The sequence below is a fragment of the Lates calcarifer genome, linkage group LG9 (assembly GCF_001640805.2).
Source record: "Lates calcarifer isolate ASB-BC8 linkage group LG9, TLL_Latcal_v3, whole genome shotgun sequence".
Taxonomy (NCBI): Eukaryota; Metazoa; Chordata; class Actinopteri; family Centropomidae; genus Lates; species Lates calcarifer.
The window spans coordinates 3,695,967-3,718,395 of record NC_066841.1 but is presented as its reverse complement, the minus strand read 5'-3'; the positions used below and the strand labels follow the sequence as shown (position 1 = coordinate 3,718,395).

At 41.8% G+C, this 22,429-nt stretch overlaps 2 protein-coding genes across 2 annotated transcripts in view; one reads left to right on the top strand and one right to left on the bottom strand.

Moving 5' to 3' along the window:
• niban2a (niban apoptosis regulator 2a) overlaps positions 1 to 22,429 on the bottom strand; it is a 26,671-nt gene extending 4,242 nt beyond the window's left edge. Inside the window, 11 exon segments of the mRNA XM_018693069.2 lie at positions 40 to 195; positions 304 to 491; positions 1,646 to 1,808; positions 1,903 to 1,977; positions 1,979 to 2,008; positions 5,436 to 5,551; positions 14,143 to 14,310; positions 14,933 to 15,038; positions 15,146 to 15,274; positions 17,164 to 17,294; positions 22,117 to 22,429. Of these exon segments, the coding sequence (XP_018548585.1) occupies positions 40 to 195; positions 304 to 491; positions 1,646 to 1,808; positions 1,903 to 1,977; positions 1,979 to 2,008; positions 5,436 to 5,551; positions 14,143 to 14,310; positions 14,933 to 15,038; positions 15,146 to 15,274; positions 17,164 to 17,294; positions 22,117 to 22,171 (1,317 nt within the window). The 5' untranslated portion in view covers positions 22,172 to 22,429.
• The window catches only part of stxbp1a (syntaxin binding protein 1a), a 47,232-nt gene continuing 28,203 nt past the window's right edge, over positions 3,401 to 22,429 (top strand). Inside the window, 3 exon segments of the mRNA XM_051072784.1 lie at positions 3,401 to 3,589; positions 16,808 to 16,890; positions 20,424 to 20,506. Of these exon segments, the coding sequence (XP_050928741.1) occupies positions 20,437 to 20,506 (70 nt within the window). The 5' untranslated portion in view covers positions 3,401 to 3,589; positions 16,808 to 16,890; positions 20,424 to 20,436.

Here is a 22,429-nt window from a genome sequence, read left to right as displayed (position 1 = left end):
CTTTCTGTGGTAACAGAGAGAAGGGCTGTGACACCTCACCTCCCTCATGAGGATCTGAGCTCTGCTGACGAACACCGAGGGACTGGAGACGTCGAACCTCTGCTGCAGCCCCTCCAGATTGAGCTGCTCCACCTTCTCGTAGCAGCTCTGCATCTTCACGGGGTGGAAGGCGAGCATGGACAGTCTCTCCATGTGCTGCAGAGGAAGGAAGATAAAGGAGGGTGAGATAAGTGGTATGAGCATCATGGAAAGATGGTGCTCAGGCCAAACTATTACTGTACACTTCAGTGAAGCATGACTCACCTCTCCCAGTTTCTCCTTGCCCCCTCCATTGAGCGAGTTCTTGCTGATCTCCACCAGCTCTTTGAAGAAAACGTCCCTAACCTCAGAGAAACCTCTGCTGGTGGGCTCCATCAGGGCCTCAAGGATGGAGCTAATGTAGGGCTGGATGTTGGTTCGTAGAAGCTGCTCTGCCTTGGGCAACACCAGAGCTGCACACCGGAGGAAAAAAGAAAAACATATTCATGGTTAGTTGCTGCAGCTTGTAAATATGCAACACATGAGGACTAAGTCAAAGCACAAAGAAAAATAAAGGCGTGGCGCTGACCTCAAATGACCTGCCAAAAAAAATCATCACTATGTACTGTTTAAAACCAGGCTGAAATGGTTGGTATGTATGCAATGCAATGACACTTAGAGTAAACACTTTTGTGCTGTTTCCATGGAAGCCCAGCAGCTTTCAATTTCACCCAACTCAGATACAGCAATGGTTAGACGTAACCTCTGAGCTAAAAGAGACGTCTCTCAGACTTATACATTGCCCTCATGTAAGGTGAACCTGCATTGTTTTGTTGACTTGTAGTTTTGAGCCTTGTCTGTGGCATAAAGTCAGAAATGGCCCATGCAGTACAGATAATGGAATGCAGTTCTGCCACTTGAGCTCAATGCGAAACGGTACACATGAAAAAAAAAGAGCAGCCTGTGCCAAGTCAACTTTTGAAAAGAAAGTTGACAGGCTCAGCACTCAAAGGGTGGATGGTCTGATGCAGTAGAAGCCAGCTAATCAAACAGAGTAAGCAAGATACAGAGGAATGAAAGGACGGAAACAATAGACCTCAATACAAAGCAAAAGCTGTGAGGGGGGAAAGTGCCGAGAGTAAGACGAGAGGTGGAAAATGTCAGATACGGAGGGATGGTTAGTTACAGAGCAAAGGCCTCGTTTGTGCCAAATGTCCGAGCAAACTCATCGGAAACTCAAGTACTCTGGTGTTATTCAGTGACCAGACTGATCGCTCTGCTGTGCCAGTAATCCCTGAGCCAGAGAAACCACAGCTTCATCTCACTCAGGAAAACAGTAGGCGAACAATGAAGCATGCAGTTGAGGTCAGGAAGATCGCATTACATGGCACAGCAAGCAGCAAGTGAACCAAGTCATTTTGAACAGCATGTTGGATGTGTGTGAGAAGGAAAGCAGAGGTGGTCTTCAGTTAGATGATAAATTTATTTCTGTCTGTCTACTCTTGACTTCGATCCATTGCTCTGGATTATTAACTTATTTTGTTTAATAAAACCATTATTGATTATTGCGAGGGGAGAATAAGAAAAATCATGAAGAAAAAACTGTTACATATAAATTTGTTTTCACCTCGTATCTTGCTGCTGACATGTTCTTTAGACGTGATGATCTGGTCCATGTCGGTTCGCAGTCTGGCGTCCAGCGGAGCTCTGTGGGCCTCACAGGCTTCTACTAGTGCTTCATACTGAGCGGTGGTTTGAGACAACACCTGCTTGTACACAGCATCAGAGATCTGGAGGAGAGAGTCGTTCAAGAACATTATTTGCTTGTTTTCTTCTCTCCTGCGTTTGTACAGCAGCGTGTTGTACGGTATGATGGGAACTCACCAACATCCAGTTCCTCTGCCTCTGCTGCATTTTCCCCTTCAGACGAGGACCAATCATGTTTCTTAGCTCGGGGTAGGAGGGTCTCCATCACCAGATTAGCGAGAATCTGTACACAGACAACATACTAGTATTCATGTATTTTTATTTGTAGTGTATTTATATGCACAGGTAAATGAAATAAAAACATCCTGACACTACATCTCACTGGATTGTACAGGATTGGCCTCTGCCTAATGGTCCTTGTAGTTCATACTGTGAAGGTCAGGCCCACCTATCCACCAGTTACAGGAAGTCATAGTTACCATGGCAACGTGCCAACTGTGGATTTTTACACAAGAGGCGCAGTCAAAAAACAACCAATATCCTCCACCCAAAGAAAAACAAAAATAACCCATAAAAAAGTACAGCCTCTCCTGTGTGGTTACATGGATACAGTGGGGTGATTGAGATGATACACAGCTGGATAAAGAGAGGCAGGAAGGCTGGTCATAGTGGCACTGCCCTCACAACTCACAATCACACACTCACACACACAAGCTCAGCACCTCCATGAGGTTTTAACTAAGCTAAACTAAATATTTGGTGGAGCATGTTGCTGGGTAATGAATGGCTGGGACAAAGGCAGAGCAGTATTTCCACACAGGATCAGAAAGGTCTGACAAACAAAAGGTATACTGTAGCTTGTTTGTCTAAAAGCTTGCTAGTCTTGAAGCGCTAAATGAAATGATGTTTTTCTTCTGTATTATTGTCACACCGGTGGCTGTGAATGTTTTTACCTTGGTCTGTACTGTATCTCATACACCAATTTATTTTGTGCCACTTTTAATGTATGCACAGTTACAGAAAAATGTATTCAACTCTCACACACATCTATGTTATAATAAAAAGGCTTCAGAAAGTATAGAGACCCCCTCATTTTTTGCACACTTTATTATTTATTGTACAGGTTAATTCTAGTAGGATAAAGGTGCATTTTTTGATGCTTAACAAATGCTTCTCATCCCATCATATGGAGCTTGTGATGATCTACCAGGATGAATAAGGTAAACCGCTGAAATTCCAGACATACAAAGGTTGTACACACTTCTACAAAGTAGTGAATTTAGCGTCTGTAGCCTGTATTTTCATAAATGAGAAATTTCACTTTTTGATTTTTAATAAATTTTAATAAACTGGCAAACATTTTGGGTGATTGTGGGTCACTTTCTGTAGACTGTATGGCTTACTTTGCCACATTTTGTCTGAATCTTTACTGTATTTTATTCTATATTTATTTTCTACTGAAAATAAGATGTATATAAGTATATGTATGTGAAAAATACCATATTCCTAGTCTAGCTCATAGTCTGTAGCTATGGAAAGCCAACTCTAGTTGAGCTGCTCTGCTAATTTACATTGACACGTGACATGCTGTGGCTACAGGTGCAGTATATTGAACACCTGAAAAAAGGCGGTCCATTTAAACCGTCGATGCCCCGCCCACTGATTTGGGCCGTTACTCTACTCACTTAAAACACTGTATTCAACACATACCTGTATTGTTACTAATGTATCAGTTGTCAGTTGTTGATTGTATCACCTGTTGTGTTACCTGAAACTTGAAGCTAACCAGTAGGATTTTGTTCTGCTCTGCTGCCGCCTGCTTCAACAGGTGAGGACAAGCTGCTGTGTACTTCATTTAACGCAGGTAAGTCAGGTTATTACACTGTCGGTTGAACTGGTGTTTGTGTGAGTTGTTATGTCGGTAAACTGTGGGGCTAATGGGCTTTTTTCACAGCGGACATTTTAACTTGTTATGGTAGGAAAAGCGCGGGTGTTACTAACAACAATAACCACTCAGAAATAGCATCCTTTAGCATTAGCTGTAGCATTAGCTGTAGCTAATGCTAAAGGACGCAAAGAGACAAATGACCTGTGTTACGTTAGCATAAAAAGCTAACACCGTCATACTGTCTGCCTGCTGCACAAGTTAGAAGCAGAATATATCAGACAGTGGATAAATGCCAGATGTTTTAGGTTAATGCTGTCAGCTGTCCCTCATTCAAAAACTGACACCCTAAACTCATGTCAGATACTGAACCTTAAACAGTCTTTAACATACAGCAACTGTTTGAGCTGTCTTATCGTAAAACTGCTACGTATCCTTCCAGTTTCAGTGTAAAACCATCCACAGCCTTATAAAATCCATGGCTCTGACCAGATCACTGCTAACTTTGCACTCTGAGCAAACAGGTACATTTCTCTCTGGGGTATATTAAACATTTTTCACTCATTACGTTTGCTATTTGTGCAGTTTTAGGCACAAAAACAATGTTTCATGTTGATTTCTTCACAAACTCTCAGTCATTTTGGATTGTTTTCTAATCCATGCTGATGACATTGCCAGGAAGTAGTGAGAACAATTCCAGGGATCCCTGAAACTGAAGCAACTAAACAGAATTCAACCATTACTTATTTTATTATTTATGCCTGTGCTTTTCCTACTGTGACATCTCAAAACATGCTTCATGGAAAAAGGCACATTTAACCAATAACTGGCTTTTAATTTCTGCTCTAATGCTGCTACCATCTACATATGTGCTGTATTTCCATTAGTATTGATTGTGGGTTACTTATTATGGCGACAGCTATTTTTTTCTGTTGGCTATTAATTGTTGATTTTGAACATTCAAAGGCATTGTAATGCTTTCATGTATAGTGCTGATATATCCATAATAATCATGTCTGAGTGCTGTGAATGTTTTGGTCTGATGTGGTCTTGCTGGTTTTTGTTTTGTGGTGTTTCCTCTTGGCTCAGTGCAAACTCTGCAGCTTTAACATGTCCATGCAGTTGAGTATAACTGTAATGTTCAGAGAAGTATACAGAAACTGAGCTACAGGCAGGAAACAGATTTAATGAAGAGAAGGTGACTCCCACAAACACACAGAGGGACTATGAAGCTCTAGCAGGAGACTGAAAGGGACTTATTCAGATGGGAGACCCCAGTCAACAGTGTGCGAGTATATAAGTGCGTGTGAGGGGTGGGGTCCTGTTGCTGTCTCTTTGAAGGTCTTGTGTAAGTGCGTTCTTGTTCTGAAGTGTGAGGAGAGGGTGTGTGTTCATGATGTCAGATGGAGTGTTTTCTTCCTGGAAAGCAACCCTGCCTCTGAAAAATCTCTCTTAGCCAGTGCACATCATCCATCACAGTGGCATCTGAAGAGGTTGAACTATGACCCCGATCTGAACTTTGGACAGGTACTCAGTGACTGTTTGAAAATTGTTCCTGAAAAATCTCTTTTAACTGTCACCTGCGGCAACAATACTGTTCAAGTCACAATATCCTCAGTGTCGGTCTACCTCCCAAGAGGGAAACATAAGCCAGCAGGCCACAAAGGTGGTTCCCTCTCAGAAACTACAGGCAGAGCTGAACCTCTCAAAATGAGGTAGTAGTAAAACTACTGGTGCATTTAGGTGCTCCTCATCAACTCGTAATGTCAAACACTTCCAATGTGTCACCTAGAAGTTGTACTGTGATTAAATTTGAGATCCTGACCTGTGGGGGGGTCCCGCACATCATATCCCAGGTCCCGTAGTGTCCCTTTGCTTGTCTGTGACGTCTCACCGTGTCGGTGAAGGCCGGAGTCTGAACGGTGCAGTCCTCTGACAGACCTGTTGGGGACAATAAAGAGCAGAATAGATCAACAGATTACCCAAATAAGACCCCCTGTTCAAAAAAAGACACAGTTGCCTGAAATGGTCTTGGTAGTAAGATGGTGGATGCAGTTTTTTTTCTTGGCGTATAAGTCAGACCTCACAATGCTCTGCAACAACTAAATGGGTGTTTACTTGGTATGAGTTATGTGGATATTTGGATGTTTCTTTGACTTCTGCAAAATCCCACACTAACAACGGTTTCCATAACATCTGAGTCACCTCAGTGGGAGACGGTCTCCGAGTGTAATTCCGTCACAGTTGCTAGAGTCTAGGACAACACATGCAAGCTCGGCCCCTGTCACACATGGCTGTGTCATCCCTCAAAACAGGAAGATGCTAAATTGTCAGAGGACACATTTAATGTGGTTGCTATGGTTACCGCCCCTCCCAGCTGACAGGACAATCGAAACGGCAACATGCGTGCGTTTTCAGGAAGTTGGTTCTTAGCATTTGCTTGTGTTTAAGTGATGAAAATACACCACTAGCCAAAGAGCTGCCTCTCTCAAGGCCACAGCGCCAAGGGACACCTGAGCGCTGAAAGTCATGCGTCCCTCACAAAAGAGTATAAACAGGTATAGAATAAAACAGCCCTATAATTAGCAGTTTGTCCTTCAGAGCAGTTCCTCCTTTTAATTAAAGTGACTCATGTTTCAGTTGTGTTTTCTCCAGTGGCAACAAGAAAGCGTCTGTCCTTCAGATGCACAAATTTGTAATTAAAGGATAGTTTTGTTGCTTTTCAACCCAGCCCTTATTGAAATGTTGTTTAACATTATTTACTATGGGAAACAATGTAGTGCAACTTTAACCATCACAGCCAAAGCTAAGCCATCTTTTACTGCGCCTAAACACTTGTAAGTTCAACATAATTCCATCTTGCAGTGGTAGAAGAAATACTTTTAGTGTAAATGCCACTGTGATACTAACCCTAACCCTCTAATGACCAAAATGAACAAAAACAATAGGCTAATGTTTATGATGATCGATGTCCCTACAGGCATAAAAATGTGAAACGGCTCCAAACAATTACAAGAAGTCACATTCCTGTACTTACTGCTCTACTGTAACTGAACTAATTTTTGACATTGTCAAGACATGCCTCTGTGGGCCACTACACAGAGGCATGTCTTAACAGTATCAAACATTTCATGCAGAGAAATGGAAATAAGAGAAACTTGTCAAGCACTTTATTAGGAAAACCACACTAATAGTGGGTAGAGCCACTCTTTGTTCTCAAAACAGTCTCAGTTCTTTGTGGCATGGATTCCACAATATATTGGGAACATTTCTTCAGATTCTGCTCCATGTTGACATTTCTGTAGATTTTAGCTGCACATTCATGCTGCATGCATCTCCTGTTCTACCACATGCTTAAGGTGTTTTATTGGATTCAGATCTGATGACTGGGGAGGCCACTAAAGTACACTGAACTCATTGTCATGTTCATGAAGCCAGTTTGGGACAACTTTTACCTTGTGACATTAAAATGTCCCAAGGCAGGTAGGGTCCATGGATTTATGCTGTTGATGCCAAATTCTGACACTACCATCTGCGTGCCTCAGTAGAAATCCAAGTTTATCAGACTGGGCTACATTTTTCGAGTCGTCAACTGTAAAGTTTTGGTGAACTTATGATCACTGCAGCCTCAGATTTCTGTTCTTGGCTTACATGAGTGGAACCTGACGTGGTCTTCTGCTGTTGTAGCCCATTCGACTCAGGGTTGGACATGTTGTACATTCTGAGATGCTGTTGTGCTCATCACAGTTGTAAAGTTATCAGAGTTACTGTAGCCTGTCAGGCAGATCTGTCAGATCCAACCAGTCTGGCTATTCTCCGCTACTCTCTCACTAGCAAGGTGTTTCTGTCCACAGAACGGCTGCTCACTGGATGTTTTTTGTTTTTGCAATATTCAGAGTAAACCCTAGAGACTTTTGGGCATGAAAATCCCAGGAGATCAGCAGTTTCAGAAATACTGAGAGTGGCCCGTCTGACATAAAAAATCATGCTGCAGTCGAAGTTTTTCCTCCACTCCGAACATTAACTGTTCCTGGCCCATAACTGCATAATTTTATAGACTGCATTGCTACCACATAGTTGACTGAGTGGATTATTAAGCATAAGCAGGTGTACAGTTGTTCCTAATGAGATGCTTGTGAGTGTATATGCAGTATATATGTGTGGCAATGCTGTTCTTGACATTGCAGCGTCCACTCTTGCTGTGTTTTTTTTTTTTTTTTTAGGCTGATTGCTCTTGAGGTCCCAGGAAATCAGAGGACAGAAATGTAGACGTTTCCTGCACTGCGTAATGCATGAATGGATGGTTTACCTTCAGGATGCCTGAATGATAATCCCTTTGTTTTATGTGAAGTCTGTCATGCACAAGCACCAATGTGCATGTGTGTGTCTGAATGTCTTTCAGGTTGTTTTGTCTGGGGCTGTAAGCCTGTGATTCAGAGGAGGCTGACAAAGACAGGAAGTGGATGAGGGGGGGGGAGACCAGAGCCAGACAGGAAGCTGTCTCTGCTCCCAGCTCAGTAACTCTGCGCTGACGGGCTGAGGGTCGGTGTGATAGCTTGTTTTGGCACAGGTTTTCATGTGAATTCACTGGACACTGAAGTTAGAAGCACAGTGGGAAAATAAGTGCAGTGTTGGTAAATGGCCAGCCATCGTTTGGGGGGAGGGGGTCAAATGCAGTGAAAAGAGTCTGAGAGATGCAACAGCAGGCAGACTGATGGTTTGCTGTTCTTATACTGGACAGTTCAAGACCAATAACAACACAACATAACAAGTGTTTTTGATCCAGCAGTTTTCCCATGAATAGAATTTATTTGGATAAGGCTTCACGTGCCAGAAATGTAACTTGCACGTTTTCAAAGATTTAGCACGGATGACCGTTGTATCATGCCACCTGATATTTACCTGCTCCTGGTTAGCTTAGAACAACTCATCCTGTAAACCAAATTTCAGGCACACATCCTGCTACTGTTTGATCACCTACTGATTAACATCACGTCTGCCACTGTGTGCTGCAGGCTTTCCTGTCCTCGCTGCTATATATCGTGCAAAACACTTTTTTGTATGTTAACAGTAATAGGAGCACAGTCCATACAGATCAAGTAGTTAAGTAGGTGATGATGGACGGCTGACCTACTGTAGTTCACAGTCTCTTGTTGTGAGCATCATGTTGTGGGTGTGACAGGAAGTAATGAGGAAAGGCTGTGAACCGCCAGGCTTAAACAGTTAGCCTTTGTGGTTGCTGCTTGGTTTTCACTCTCCACATTCTAAATCTCTCTTAATTATTGGATGTTGTAAAATATATTTGCACAATGTGCCAGTTTCACTCTTTTCTAAAGCTTAAACAGAACGTAAACTTCGGATGGGAAGCGTTTCTAAGAGTGAAGCAGTGATTTGAAATCATTTAAAGCACATGCTGGGATCACCAGTGTTAAATGTGTGGAAGTGAATCCCTCTCCTTTTTCAGTTTGTTGCTCATTTGAAGAGAAATTTCCTCTTGCTGCCAAAAGAAAGAGGAAAATATTTTTTGATGACCTGCCCGGCCTATAAACCACTACACATTCTCCATGTGTCTGAACCAAGCTAGATCAAGGAACAGATTACAGTTTCTCTGCACTGTGTGTGTGTGTGTGTGTGTGTGTGTGTGTGTACTTTGTATAAATAGCACATGTGGCAGCATTTACCACGGTCTTTTTATTCGAGGCATTTCCCTCCCTGCCTTGCTCACCACGCTCTGGTTGGTGGGATTTTTGCAGCAGCCAGGGACGAGTTCCCAGGCCCTCACATCCACAAATGTGTGTGTTTGTGTGTGTATATGGTATGTTTCTGAGTTTTTTTAAAAATGTATTTGACATTTTAAAACCCATTAAGCATTTGGATGTCAAATATAGTTTGATGAGGCTTCAGCTTCAAGCCACCTGCCGTCATGTCGAAGCAGGTTTTAAACAGTTCTTTCAAACACTCGCCACTGCTCTCGCTGACATGCATGCATAGGATTTCCCCATATGGTGCGGCCCTATGGAGCCAGCAAAACCACAGTATGATAAACACTTGTTTAAACATACCATCAGCCACAGACATTACAAACACATGACTGGGTAAGTGATTTTAGGAGATCCCTGCCTCCACTAGCAGCAAACAAGCCAATGTTGGAGACCCTGTATTGGTTTGGTTTGTATGTTATTGTCTGATAACGATGCCAAAACTCTGAATCATACACATGCTGAAAAACACACAGCTCTTCTGCTGACAAGCCATAAACCTGGGATGAAATGTTCTTTCATCGTCCCTTGAATGTGTCGTCGCAGGTCTCTTTATGTGGAGTGGAATTAGTCTGAGGTCTGTGGATCAGAGCGGAGGGTTGGTGCCTGGTTTTAAGGCTGTGGGGGTGGAGATTCAGCCATGATTGATGTCTCTCTGGTGGCCCAGCGGCAGCTCAGCGCAGTCTTGACTACTAATGCGATGCCCTGCAGCCTGCACCAGACTGGCTGCTGTTCTGCTGCCTGTGCTGGTCAAAGAGCAAAAACTGAACCTATTAATAGCAACTAATAATTTTTTAGTAACAATTAATCACTAAACCGATGGATCGTGATTTTTTTTTTTTTTTTATATAAGTTTAAAGAGCCCAATCTGAAGCTCTCATAGTGCTTGTTTCATTTGAACATCATCATGTTTACTTGGCAAGTTAATTATGAATCTAACCTTAACTGTGACACCATTACATCACTACAGACTTTCTAAATATGGCCTGCAGCTTTACTGAAAATTTCAGTTTGGGCTGATTTCAGTGATTATAACATCCTTACTCACCAGGTTAATTATAAAGATACAGGGACATTGTGACTCCACTCTACTCTACTGAGCTTTCCAACACTCATTTGCTGTAGGTCAAGCATTCAGAGCGGTTAGGAAGATTTTAAATAAATCCCCACTTTCACATCCTACTATGTGATATCACAGGATGGCATAGCACTTTCCACTTTCCAAGACATTTTGTGTGTTGCATTTTAAGCTTTTTGTGTGTCATTTAAAGGAGCTCACCACCTCCCAAGACCTCAGTAACAGAACAGGTGTGTGAAACATTACACACTCACTCTGTATTCACCTGCAGTGGTGCGACCATTCAGACTGACAGGTTGAACAGTCAGATGGGCTGCAGCTTTTTGTTATGCAGAACAGTACAATGAGGTCACCTGTTGTTAACTGATCTGATTAACAGGACACTTTGCAAATCACCCTGTGACAGCGATGCAAAGCAGCAGCTGATCATTTTATTGGAGAGCTATTAAAATGGAACAACAGGAGCTTTAGTGGATTTAAATAGATCTTCATTGTGTCAATGTGAAAGTTTAACTTGTGGTTTTAACTTATCAAAGCCGGCTGAATAGTGTCTGTGTTCAGCTGAAGAACTGCTTTGCATGAAGTTTCTGTGATGCCTCCAGTTTATCCCTCATGGGCACTGCAGCATTTTCTGTCTGTGCCATGATTGACATACTCTGTATGATTAGGAAGGTAAATCATCACCTCTGTGCATTAGTAAATCATGAACATAGCCTCAGCTATATTTCTCTCATTCTGATAAAATTTCTAGTAACAATTTGTGTTTATTTCACACTCGCACTCAAGAGAAATGGTGGCATGTACAGCTTATGAAATGCGTGTGTATGTAGAAGTCCAGTGAGTAAGAGGAACTGCAGGGAGGGCAGGGGTCAGGCTGTAAAACCATTTATCACCCTCAGGAAAAGTCTTTTACTGGTTCTGGTTTTCCTCGAAACACCAATAAGACAGAGGTGAGACTGGGCGTGTCAACACAAGCCAGATGCATGAATGCCAATCCACACTCACACCAGTTATGGTGACCAGTAAAACAGCAACAGAGGTTCTGTTTCTTACAACTTGTTCCTGGAGCCCAGCCTCACAGCTGGAATGTATGGCAGGGACTCTGCCGTTTACTGAGCATGTCTGAACAGGTAGTTTTGGGAAGTAAAAAGTGAGCTACACTGGACTGATCTTGTTTCGCAGTCAAAATATGTGTTCACTAAAGTTGGTGTTTGACCAAAACTCAACCAAAACAGAGAATGAACCCGCAGTTTCTCGGCTCCTCTAACTTTAGAATTTGCATTGGATGTTTTCAAACTAATCCTGATAATTGACAGCTGGTACCATTGTCATGTGTGGTTATGCATGTTACCTTGAATTCACGCAACACAGTTAGTTGGCATAACAGTTGACTAAGTGCAAAACAAGGCTGAATCAGGTTGAGCAACTTTGTCAGTGTGGTTATGAGCACAGAGCCAGTGTGTTGTTTCATTCAGTATGTGGTATGAAGTTTAATTGTACTGTCCACAATACAGGACTGTTTAGGCTTTAACTTACAGTGGATACGTACAGATAAACAATAGTGCATGGGTGTTTGCATTTTTCTGTAGGTGTTAAGTGATTTGATGCAGCTGACTTGATGATTACAATGACTCCTTGTGCGTGATGATCCACCCCAGAAATCACTTAAAGTACCATTACAAATGATTTAGCCATACATTAGCTTTAAGCCTAAAAGCTCCTACGATATACAGCGTCATAATTATGTGTGCACACCCACGGGCATGTAAGACCACATGCTTGTGTATGTAGTGTTTGAAAAATTGTGTTTGAAAATTAGGGTCAGCTAAGGTAAAGACAAGAAAGTCGATGAATGAGCTTTATTACTGAAATATCTTAGTTAAGATTACAACATTATTTCCCTTAAGTTAAATGAATGAATGAATGAATGAAAGTTTGAATGTACATAACTGCTGCGAATGTAACAATATAGATTTATCTACTGTAATATGATACTGTATCTTGGATTTAAAGATTCATGTAATAGGGAGACTGGAAAACAAATATTCCCAGTAAGTTACAGTTACCTGCAAGTTTTTTTTGTAAATTTGAAATTTATTGATATGGTCACAAGGTTATAATTTATATGTGAACCTTTATAAATAATCTAGGCTTGATCTACAATCAACACCACCTGTCTTTGTAGCCAAAAGGATTCAAACAAGCCTGATCATGTTCACTGCAGCAGCCATTTGTTCATCACGGAGTCTCTGTAGCTTTGTATTTTTATCTCCACTTCCACAAGTTCCCGCTCATTCTGGTTCTCACTCTTTTGTCTAAATAAAGCACACTGAATGTGAGATCACACACTGACTCACAAACACGTGCATGCATGCACATAACCACAAAAATGTCACTTGATTCTTTTCAAAATAAGGCAGCGAATTGGCCTCTTTAGCACTGGACTGCAGTGTGTAAATGTAAATATTCCTGCCAATTAAAACTTGGTGTATAATTTGCAGTCAACACACAATGTGGCAGAGAAAGTCTGGAAGCGGGCCAATCATTTCTGCCAGTTTAGATTCTTTTACACAAAGCCTAAAGGTGTTGTTAGGTCAGTCTTACCAAGCTGAGAGATGACGACATGACAAAAAAATGGATGACATTATGTTCGCACATCCTCTGGCACGTCTCTGCTTTCAGTGTCTCAACACAGTGACACATGAGTCATGCCATCGCAAGAAGAAACCACCATGACAGGAGAAGAGACTAGTTCTCCACCCTGATAAAACAAACGTTCTCTTGTGATCAGTCAAAAGCAAAATGGACTGCAGTGTCCTCTAAAATACATCAGTTCACAAATACAAGGCAGCACTCAAATGATGGTGGCACACTCTAAAATATAAAGGCTGGGAGAAAGGGGGAGGGAGACTTTTGATTAAAAAAAAAAAAGCTGTTCCTTCTGTTGCTGCTTCACCTTTTTAAAAGCCTTTTTTGTTAGATTTAAATAGTTTGGTAAAGTACTACTGTTCTTGTTCTTGGGTAATGTATACAGTGTGGCCGTGTTTTAGTTAAGGTGAGTGGGACTACGCAGTCAAAGCTTCTCTTAAGAGATTGATAACCTTTGTTTTCTGTACATGAAAACAACTGCTCGAACACAACAGAATGAATTACCACTCGTGGCTGCAGAGGCTGCTGTTGCTCAGCAAAAGTTACATTTTGCTGCTTTAAAAACAGCTTGAGAAGCTGGAACCAGAGAGTGTGTGATGTGTTTATTTTAATTAACTTTGCGTCAACTGACAAGTCAGTCATTTAAGTACACACTGCCACACTGTAACCGGGACCAAACATTTAGAAAAACAAATGCGCGTCATTCCTGCAGCATCTCATATCCACAGGTCCACCAGCTCACTCAGATGGCATGTAAAGGCTTAACACACTGCGACACACTCACACACACCCTTGTCTGAACCACCAACAAAGGCTGAGAGGCAGTAATTGTCCAGGGTGGAGCAGAGAGACCAAGAAACTGCTGCTGTTCAAACGCTGTAGTTGTATTGTCAGCCCCTGATGACTGAGTTAATTTATCAGTCGTCTCTTATCCTTTTCTATAAATAATCTAAAAGACCAGTGTCAGGGACCTTTCCCATGGTATTACTTCAACTTAACTGTAAGTTTAAGTGATGTCATTGTTTGTGTATGTTGTGTATTGTTACCATTGTTACTGTGTCTGACACAGTCCTGCAGCACAGCGTGCCACTTCTTCTGCTCCTTCTCTGTCATCACACAGAAGTAGTGGTGACGGGCGTATGGATGCCACAGGATGAGGGGGAACTGGGTCGCACACTTGATGAATGGGTTACTGCCCACTTTGGCCTTGATACCTACAAACAAGTCAAATGACAGAACAAGAATGAAAAACTAGAATATTTAGAGAGCAGCTGCACTGGGGTTTGAATGTGAAGAAAATGTCAGCTGATTTAAAAAGAAAAGGGGAATTAAACAATAACAGATTTTGCCCACTTTCAGTCTTGACTTCCCCTTATCTGGGGTTGGTTCACCCAGGCAGCAGGCTGCAATGCACCCAACTCTAATGCCTGTCCTTGCAGGTGGTGGGTCAGTGTGCTCCCCTCCCAGGTTTGGCTTCAGTAGGGGGCTCTGGTTTCTCTTTTGCAGGCGAGGTGCTGCAGCTCTGTTGTTGCCATTTCACTGGGGGTTTTGTCAATTGCCCTTAGTCTGGCCCCTCCCCTGGGGCCAATTTGGCTTGTGAGACCCTACCAGGAACTATTGTTCCAGACATCACAGCTCCCAGGATCACTGGGGCACACAAACCTCTACACCACATTTATGTGGCAACTCTGATTCTTGTACAACATCACCTCCTAAAACTCTGATTCTGGTGAATATTGAATTTTTTTAATTCCAACAGACTATATCTATGATGAATCCTTTTTTTAGCTGTGTTTTGTCATACATTGTCATACAGTCTGTGTGTCCTTTTCTTACCTGGCAGACTGGTATTCATCAGCTCCATGTACTCCTCCATTGAGGTCAGAGCCTTGTACCCAGCACAGTTGATGGTTACCTTTGGGTGCAGTCCCCGGTCATGTGCCTGTTAGAGAGAGAGAGAGAGAGATGGCAAACACACTAAGCTGTTTTAACGAGAGTCAATAAATCACCAAATCGAACAGAAGTTTAGTGAAGTAAGAGAAAACTCACTGCTTTGCTCTCATAGAGGCTGATGGTGTAGCTGTTTGGTACGGATACAAAACGATTCCTCCACTTCCGGTTCTCCTCCAGGTACTGAAACAGATTCCCTGAGAAAATGGACCGGCCCGCCAGAGGGTCCTAAAAAATAACAGACGCTCAGTGCTAAGGCAAAAGTTTATAGATCGTTGCATCTTGTGATACAAGTTACAATATGAGATCTTTCATAAAATTTGGGATTTTTTTTACTCTAACATTTTTATAATGTGCCAAGTGAGATCTCCCTTCACTATGCAACAGACTTAAAGCCTAATTGTGTTTCCAAACAATCGAGGTGGAGATTTTTACCCAGAAACACACAAGTGTTTACACACGGATGTACGCCACCCACTTTGTTTCTAGATTTCCTGTCTTAGATCAAATAATCCTGTTAGTCTGATTGCACAGAGGGGAAGGAAACAAATAAAATGAGGCAGACGGAGGGGTGTAGCTGAACTGAAGCATAAAGAGGTGCTCTTGTTTGACAGCAGGTTGACTGTTTGTTTGCTGCAAAATTTATAAATATATTATTAAAAGTTATTTCTGTTTTGGATAATTGAATATTGTGAGTCAGCACTGTGGACAACATCAGCCTTTGTGCAGTCAGCCAGTCTAAGTGGATTTGAAGTTGTCCAACACCCTGTTAACATTATTTGGCCCCTCAGACCTCTACATCTTCCCCAAGATGAAGAAGGAGCTCAGCGGTCGCCATTTTGACAGTGATGATGAGGTCATCTCAAACAGTGCTGACTTGCAATTTTCAATTACCCAAAACAGAAATATCACAGAAGTTATTAACTTCAAAGTTTCTGCAAAGAGAACTGTGCATACACATAAGGACAGCTGTTGAACTCATGTCTGTCCACCTTCATTAGCAGATTAGAAAAAAGATCCCTGTATGCATGTTGTGTGTGTATTTGCAGTGTTTGTTCACATAGGCACCATAGTGAAGACAGCCATAATAGAATTCCAAACAGCGTCTCTGTTCATGTGTGAAATGTGCTCCACTTTCTCTCCACTGACTGAAAACATGAACAAAAGTGGGACTTTAAGTCCAAAAACCAAAGAGGTAGAGCAGAGGCCTCGCTCGTTAGGTGATGCACTGGTACATAGACCTAAGAATGAGCTCTTTCATGCAGTGTGTGTAACATCAAGCACTGCTGCTCAAACAACGAACATATTGATGCAAGTTTATGTTGTGCACAAATCATTTAGCTACAAACAGCAGTGTGGATTTGTTCATTTCAGAGACCAGAAACATTTTAAACATGGCAGAAAGGAAGCTGGAGAATTTTGATCATTCGAACCACATTTTAACTGCTCAATAAATGATATTGGGGTAAACACACAATTCCTGTAGGATTCCTGTATCTTCTTAATGGTAATGATGACACTGTACCCACCATGTTAAGAGACATGACAACATTGCTAAACAAAAAATCAGATGGGTCAAGAACGGTCAGACGATTAGACAGGTTAATCACAGGTTAGCCAAGCTTACTTGTAACCAAACTGTGTGTAAACAGCTTTAACTTGTATTTATTGTCCCTGTTTTAGTTGTACACACACACACACCTCCAAATTAAGTGGTTTAGATAATCACACTAAACTAGTGACTTGTTCCAAACCTTCCAGATCATCTGACTGTTTGCATTGCTGTCCCACTGGACTGAGTTGTAGCGAAGGCGCCGTGTCCCCAGATGTCAGCAATTACTTTGGTGAGTACAATGTAATTATAACTATATAATATATATAATATATACAGTATATAATATACTGTAAATGACGGCCAGACCTACAAAAATTAGATCCAACTTGTGATAAACTTGAAATACTCTTTAACTTCCAGTTTCATATGGCGTTCAAGACCTCACAACAAATTTATATATTATTAGAGTCCCATCACAGATGGAAGCCACATACTTATTCTTGTGTAGTTTATTGATGAGCAGGTTTGAACCTCTCTTTAAAAACAGAGATAGTGAACTTGCCTTTCTGTGAAGCAGCTGCGACTGCGTCCCTCCTCCTCCTTCTATCTCAAAGCGGACGCTGTTGAAGAGAGCGACTGCGTACTGCTGCTCATATACGTCACTGAACTCCTTCATCACATCTCTGGTGCGAGCTGCAGGGAGGGGCGACATAGACATGAGATCAGGAAACATCCCTACTGGAAACATGGACACATTTGTTTAAGTTAAAAATGACCCAGGTGTACAGAGAAACACTGTCAGATGAGAAAAGCTAAAATGAAAAAAGTAATGTTTAAGGGCTTGTTTTTCAAAATTTATCAGCATTTCAATTTAAATCTCTTTGTTAAACATTAACTGAGTGTAGATGGAGAGCTGCAGTTCTCGTGTGAAGACCTACTGTCTCTCTGACATGGTGACACGAGGGCTGTAACCTTCACTGCTCCTATCAGCTCTTTATGAAAAGTGCCATGTAATAAAATTTAAAATGGGCTTTTTAGATAGTGATTCAGTGCAGTACTCAACCTACCTACCATGTATTGTAGGCACGAATCTCTCTGTCACAAGTTGGTCATTAGTAAAACTTTAGAGCAGTACAGTTGAACTATAACTGCTCTTAAAAGACATTTGAATGTAATTACCGCTTGACAAATGCTATGAGTAAATACTGATGAGAGACTTGTGAATATTTGCTAGTTTAAAATGTAATTTTCATCTTGTTGAAGCTCCACATTTAATAACTGCACTGTCCATCAAATGGAAGTATTCTAGATGTCTCGTTAATAGTTTTATATTATGCATTACCTGCCAAATGCAGCCTGAGTCTCCAGATATTAACATCATAAATTGAATATTTGTGAGTTTTAGACTGTTGGTTGGACATGTGAAGATATTTTCAGATGTTTTATACATTAAATGATTATTCAGTAATGAGAATAATTGTTAGTTGCAGTCCCAGTTTGGAGTGAAAGCAGAATCTCCCCATGGGGATCAGTTAAATTGAATCATCGTTTCTCACAAATCCTCTCACTGCCTGACTCAGCGTTTCATTCCCACCACTCTGTGCAAGAAGCGTTTTGATAGATAGTGTGAGAACATGCAGAGAGGGGGACATCAGCTTTTCCCACATTCCGGTGCTGGAAAGGAAAAGGAGTCATTTTTGTGAGCCGATCAGTGTGTTTGACTCGGTCAGCGGCAGACAGTGTTGACTGTGATCTGTTTATGGAAGGGACAACACAGGAAGGAGGGAGCCGGCCTGCAGTGGGAGAGCAGGAAGGAAAGAGCTGACAGGACAGGACAGACGAAGAGAGAGTGTGGAGGAGACCGAGAACGGGGACACACAGACTTATTAAAAGCATCATGTCAGAGCAAGGGGAGATGAGTGGACAGGTTAGAGGGTTGCAGGGAAATGGTGACACAGCTGAAACAAAGGCCTCCTAAGTTCAGTGTGTGGCAAGGCTGGGTATCAAACTGTAATACTATCTTGGCACTGACTGAAATGTGCCCATAACAACAAGTATCAAAAACTTGGCTCTGAGTATCTGGTTTGCCTACACTGAGAGCAGATTGATAGACCCCTATGAGATGAAAAAATGCTCTGGAGCTCTTAGTGCAGTGTGTAGATCCTTTTAGTTTGATTTCTGGCTTAAATTGTGGATATCTGACAAAAACCCCCTCTCTATCCTGTGCAAATATCCACCATATAAGTGCTGGTTGATGGGGCCTCCATTCCAAACGTGGAAAGAGTTGGTACTTTCCACTGGTCGTCTTGCTCTGCCAAAGTCAGCAGACTGGGAAGCTGTACGTGGACAGCCTTTTAGGCACTTGGAAATTGGAATTTGGGAACAAAGACCACATCATAAAACACACACCCAGTCCTCTGTTTCAACCTGTATAGGCATGCTACAAAGGTTCTGTTATATCCCTCTATCCACCCCATGACCTCATATTTAATTTCTTTTGCTCTGCTGGCGTACAGTAACTTTAGAGGAAACTGTCAATGAGACAGTCCCCTCTACCCTAACTCACAAATAATCAATAATCTGTACAAGATTTCATCTGTCTATCACTGAGTATAGGGCTGTGCACAATTAAACCATTCAACGTTGTGACCCTTGCTATTCAGCACCAGAAATACTGTTCGGTTAAACTAACAGAGAAACAAATACCATCAAACAAAGTAACAATGGTACTTGAGTGATAAAAAGCTAGTTAACAGAAGGGGATGGATCTCAGTTGTCTTTCAGGGTTATAACTGTCAGACTTGAATACTGTATATCACTGTAGTATCACTGCAATGCATCTGACAGGAAAACTTAGATCAGTTTGTGCTAAAGCAGCTCTACGAAGTCAGATTAGCATTTTAGCAGAATAACCAGTCTTCAGAAACGTTATTTATTATTGGCACTCAATAAAAGGCATGTCTGAAATATGAGATGCTGTCATAAGCGGATGGCTCATGATGTCTGCATCATTCACTCCCTTCTTTGTCTCTTGGTCAAAAGTCTCAGTCCTCTTCTGTGCTTGAGAAACAACTCTGCGATCTTTATTTTGGCCAATGATGAGCAGCATTAGCCTGTAGACAAGGGAGCTTATAAGGTTGTCTCCCTAGTGACCACACATTTGTGTGTGTTAGCATATTGTGTCTCTATTGCGTGGGCTCACAAGGGAGGAGGATCATTTTGTGAGAATGTGCTTAGGCAGCAAGGATGAGGAAATCACCTTGCTGGGAGGTAACACTCTCCAAACAAGACTCCCAGTGCAGAAACGCTGAGTGCACACACACAAAGTGCACACACACAAAGTGCACACACACTCTACCAAAGAGGATCTATAACTTGTTTTTTAAAGGACAAACATGCATGCAAAGGAGACACCAAATGATCTTCAGAGAGACAAGAGAAGACACAGAGGGAGGGCGTGTGAGAACCAGACAGTAGTTTCAACTATTAATCTCATGACATGTTTCTACCTGCTTTACCGCTGCAGCTTCACTCAGTATCTTCTCCTCTCCCTCCTCCCCTCTGACACAATCCTCACATGTAGATCTTTTTTCAACAGACTGATAAGCAGGAAATATTGCACAATTTTAGGTATTGTTTCAATCATAGTTGTCCACAGTAATAATATAAACCTCCTTAGATGGCGTATGTGATGAGGAATGAATGAATATGTTCCTTGACAGATGCGTTTGTGGCAACCCTGCATTGTACCAGAATGCCAAAAGATGCACAGATTTCCCAAATAGGCCAAAATGTTCTGACAACACCTTCTGTCATTCACAGCACAGGCTACGTGATGACACCTGAGCCAGCTCCATTCACTGCTGAGGGCTGCGGGATACAGCTGAAAGCTCCAAAAAAGGCTAGTAAGTGGACCTTTTGAGATGCAATTACTTTGTCACACAGACATGAATTTACACACTGAACAACTTTCCTGTTTGTTTACAGCTTGTTTTCAGCTCATTTTGAATCTGACCAACTGTTGTATTCCTTGATTTTTAGATGCCTTTTATTATCTATGTTTATTAAATATGAATTAATTCATTATTTGCAAATAATTCATGGATTGTTTAATCTACAAAATGTCAATAAGAAGGGAAAATGACCATCACAAATTCCCAGAGCCCAATTTGACATCTTCAGATTGCTTGTTTTGTCTAATCAGTCCATAATTAGTCCAAAAGTCAAAGGTATTTAATTTCTAACGATATAAAACAGAGAAAAACCAACAAATCCTCACATGTGAGAAGACAGAACCAGAGAATATTATTTATCCTTTATAAGTGATTTCATAAGCGATTATCAAACTGTGCTGTTTCAACACTTCTGGGCACAGTCTCTGTAAATACACAATCATAAACACAACAGATGAAAACAGAGAAACAAACCATCACCACACGAGGCAGCTTCCAACAATGTTTTTCGTCCTGTTTTCAACTATCTGAGAGTATTTCTCTGTCTGATTCACAAAAAGCAACAACAACAAACAAATTGAGTGTCTGGACCTCAAGAACATAATCTTTGGTTTCTGGAAGTAGTTGCTTCATGCAAGTACGCCTGCCAGCATACGCACAAACACAATTGCAATCCTGAGGCCCACGGAGCGTCCTAACCCAGCCTAAAATGACTCTGAGACAACAGTTTCTGGAAAGCAAGTCTGGAGGATCTTAATGCCAACTCGAGCATAAAAAACAAGCAAGTTGTGTCCCTGTTCGTGAGTTGTTTTGGCACTATGATTCATTGCCAAACTGCTTCTAGCAATGACAGTCTTATAATTTCATTTCAGAAGCATCTACACATGCATGGAAGCATTTCAGCCACAGCGCTGTTCTCCTGCTTCCTTCTGCTCCCATGCCTTGTTGAAATAATCACACAGACCTGCACAGTGCACAGTGGGAGGCTGGAGCAATCTGAGACCTAAATAGCAGCCAGTTCCAAACTTATACAAACACGCTTTCCTTTGGGAAACCTACTTATTATCTCTGAGAAATAGGCCTGCAGCGGAGCAGGGATTCGGGGGAGCTCTTTGAGTGGAGAAGAGCAACAATGCACTCTTACAAATGAGAGGAGAACAGGACAAAGGTCACATGTACTAAGTAATTTAAAAACCACGTATTGTTGTTAGATTTTATGCACAATTCCTGCACAGACGTTTCAGTGCCATTCTCTCCTCAGGTAGGTGTGACAGCTCAGTTTAAAGGAAGTAAAACAGAGCTTACTCCAGCACATATGCATGCGTTTTTATAGGCTAGTTGTCGAGTAACTTTGACAAAAAGAAGAGGAAAATCTGATAAAACCACTATGATGATAGTGGAGATATCGCTACTGGAGGATTCAAAGACTTAATAAAGTTGTTACAAACTTTTATGGACAATTCAGAGCTGTTTTGGATATGAAGAAAATAAGTTTCAAGCAACTTCAGTGTGTGAGAAACTGTTTGTATCCTTCACTTAGAGCTCAGGCACTCTTCTCTTACCTGTAATCATCTCCCGCCTGCCCTCATCCAGGTGAGAGGAAACCACGTCCCCCATGGTTACAGCACAAGCTAACAGATCCTGCAAGTATCCGAGCTGGTTACAGGTTGTACTCCAGGTGAAAAATAAACTTTGGTGATACTTCCAGCAGTTTGTAATAGCCGATCCGTGCTGCTGGGAAAATGCTTCACTTTCCTGGTGAAAGGCACGCGACTCTGACTTCTCTCTCTCTCTCTGTCTCCCGCTTCCGAGGCGGACTGAGGCGAGGTAACGACTCCTCTCCGGTGAAGAGGAGGTGAACACTGGTCTGGTTCA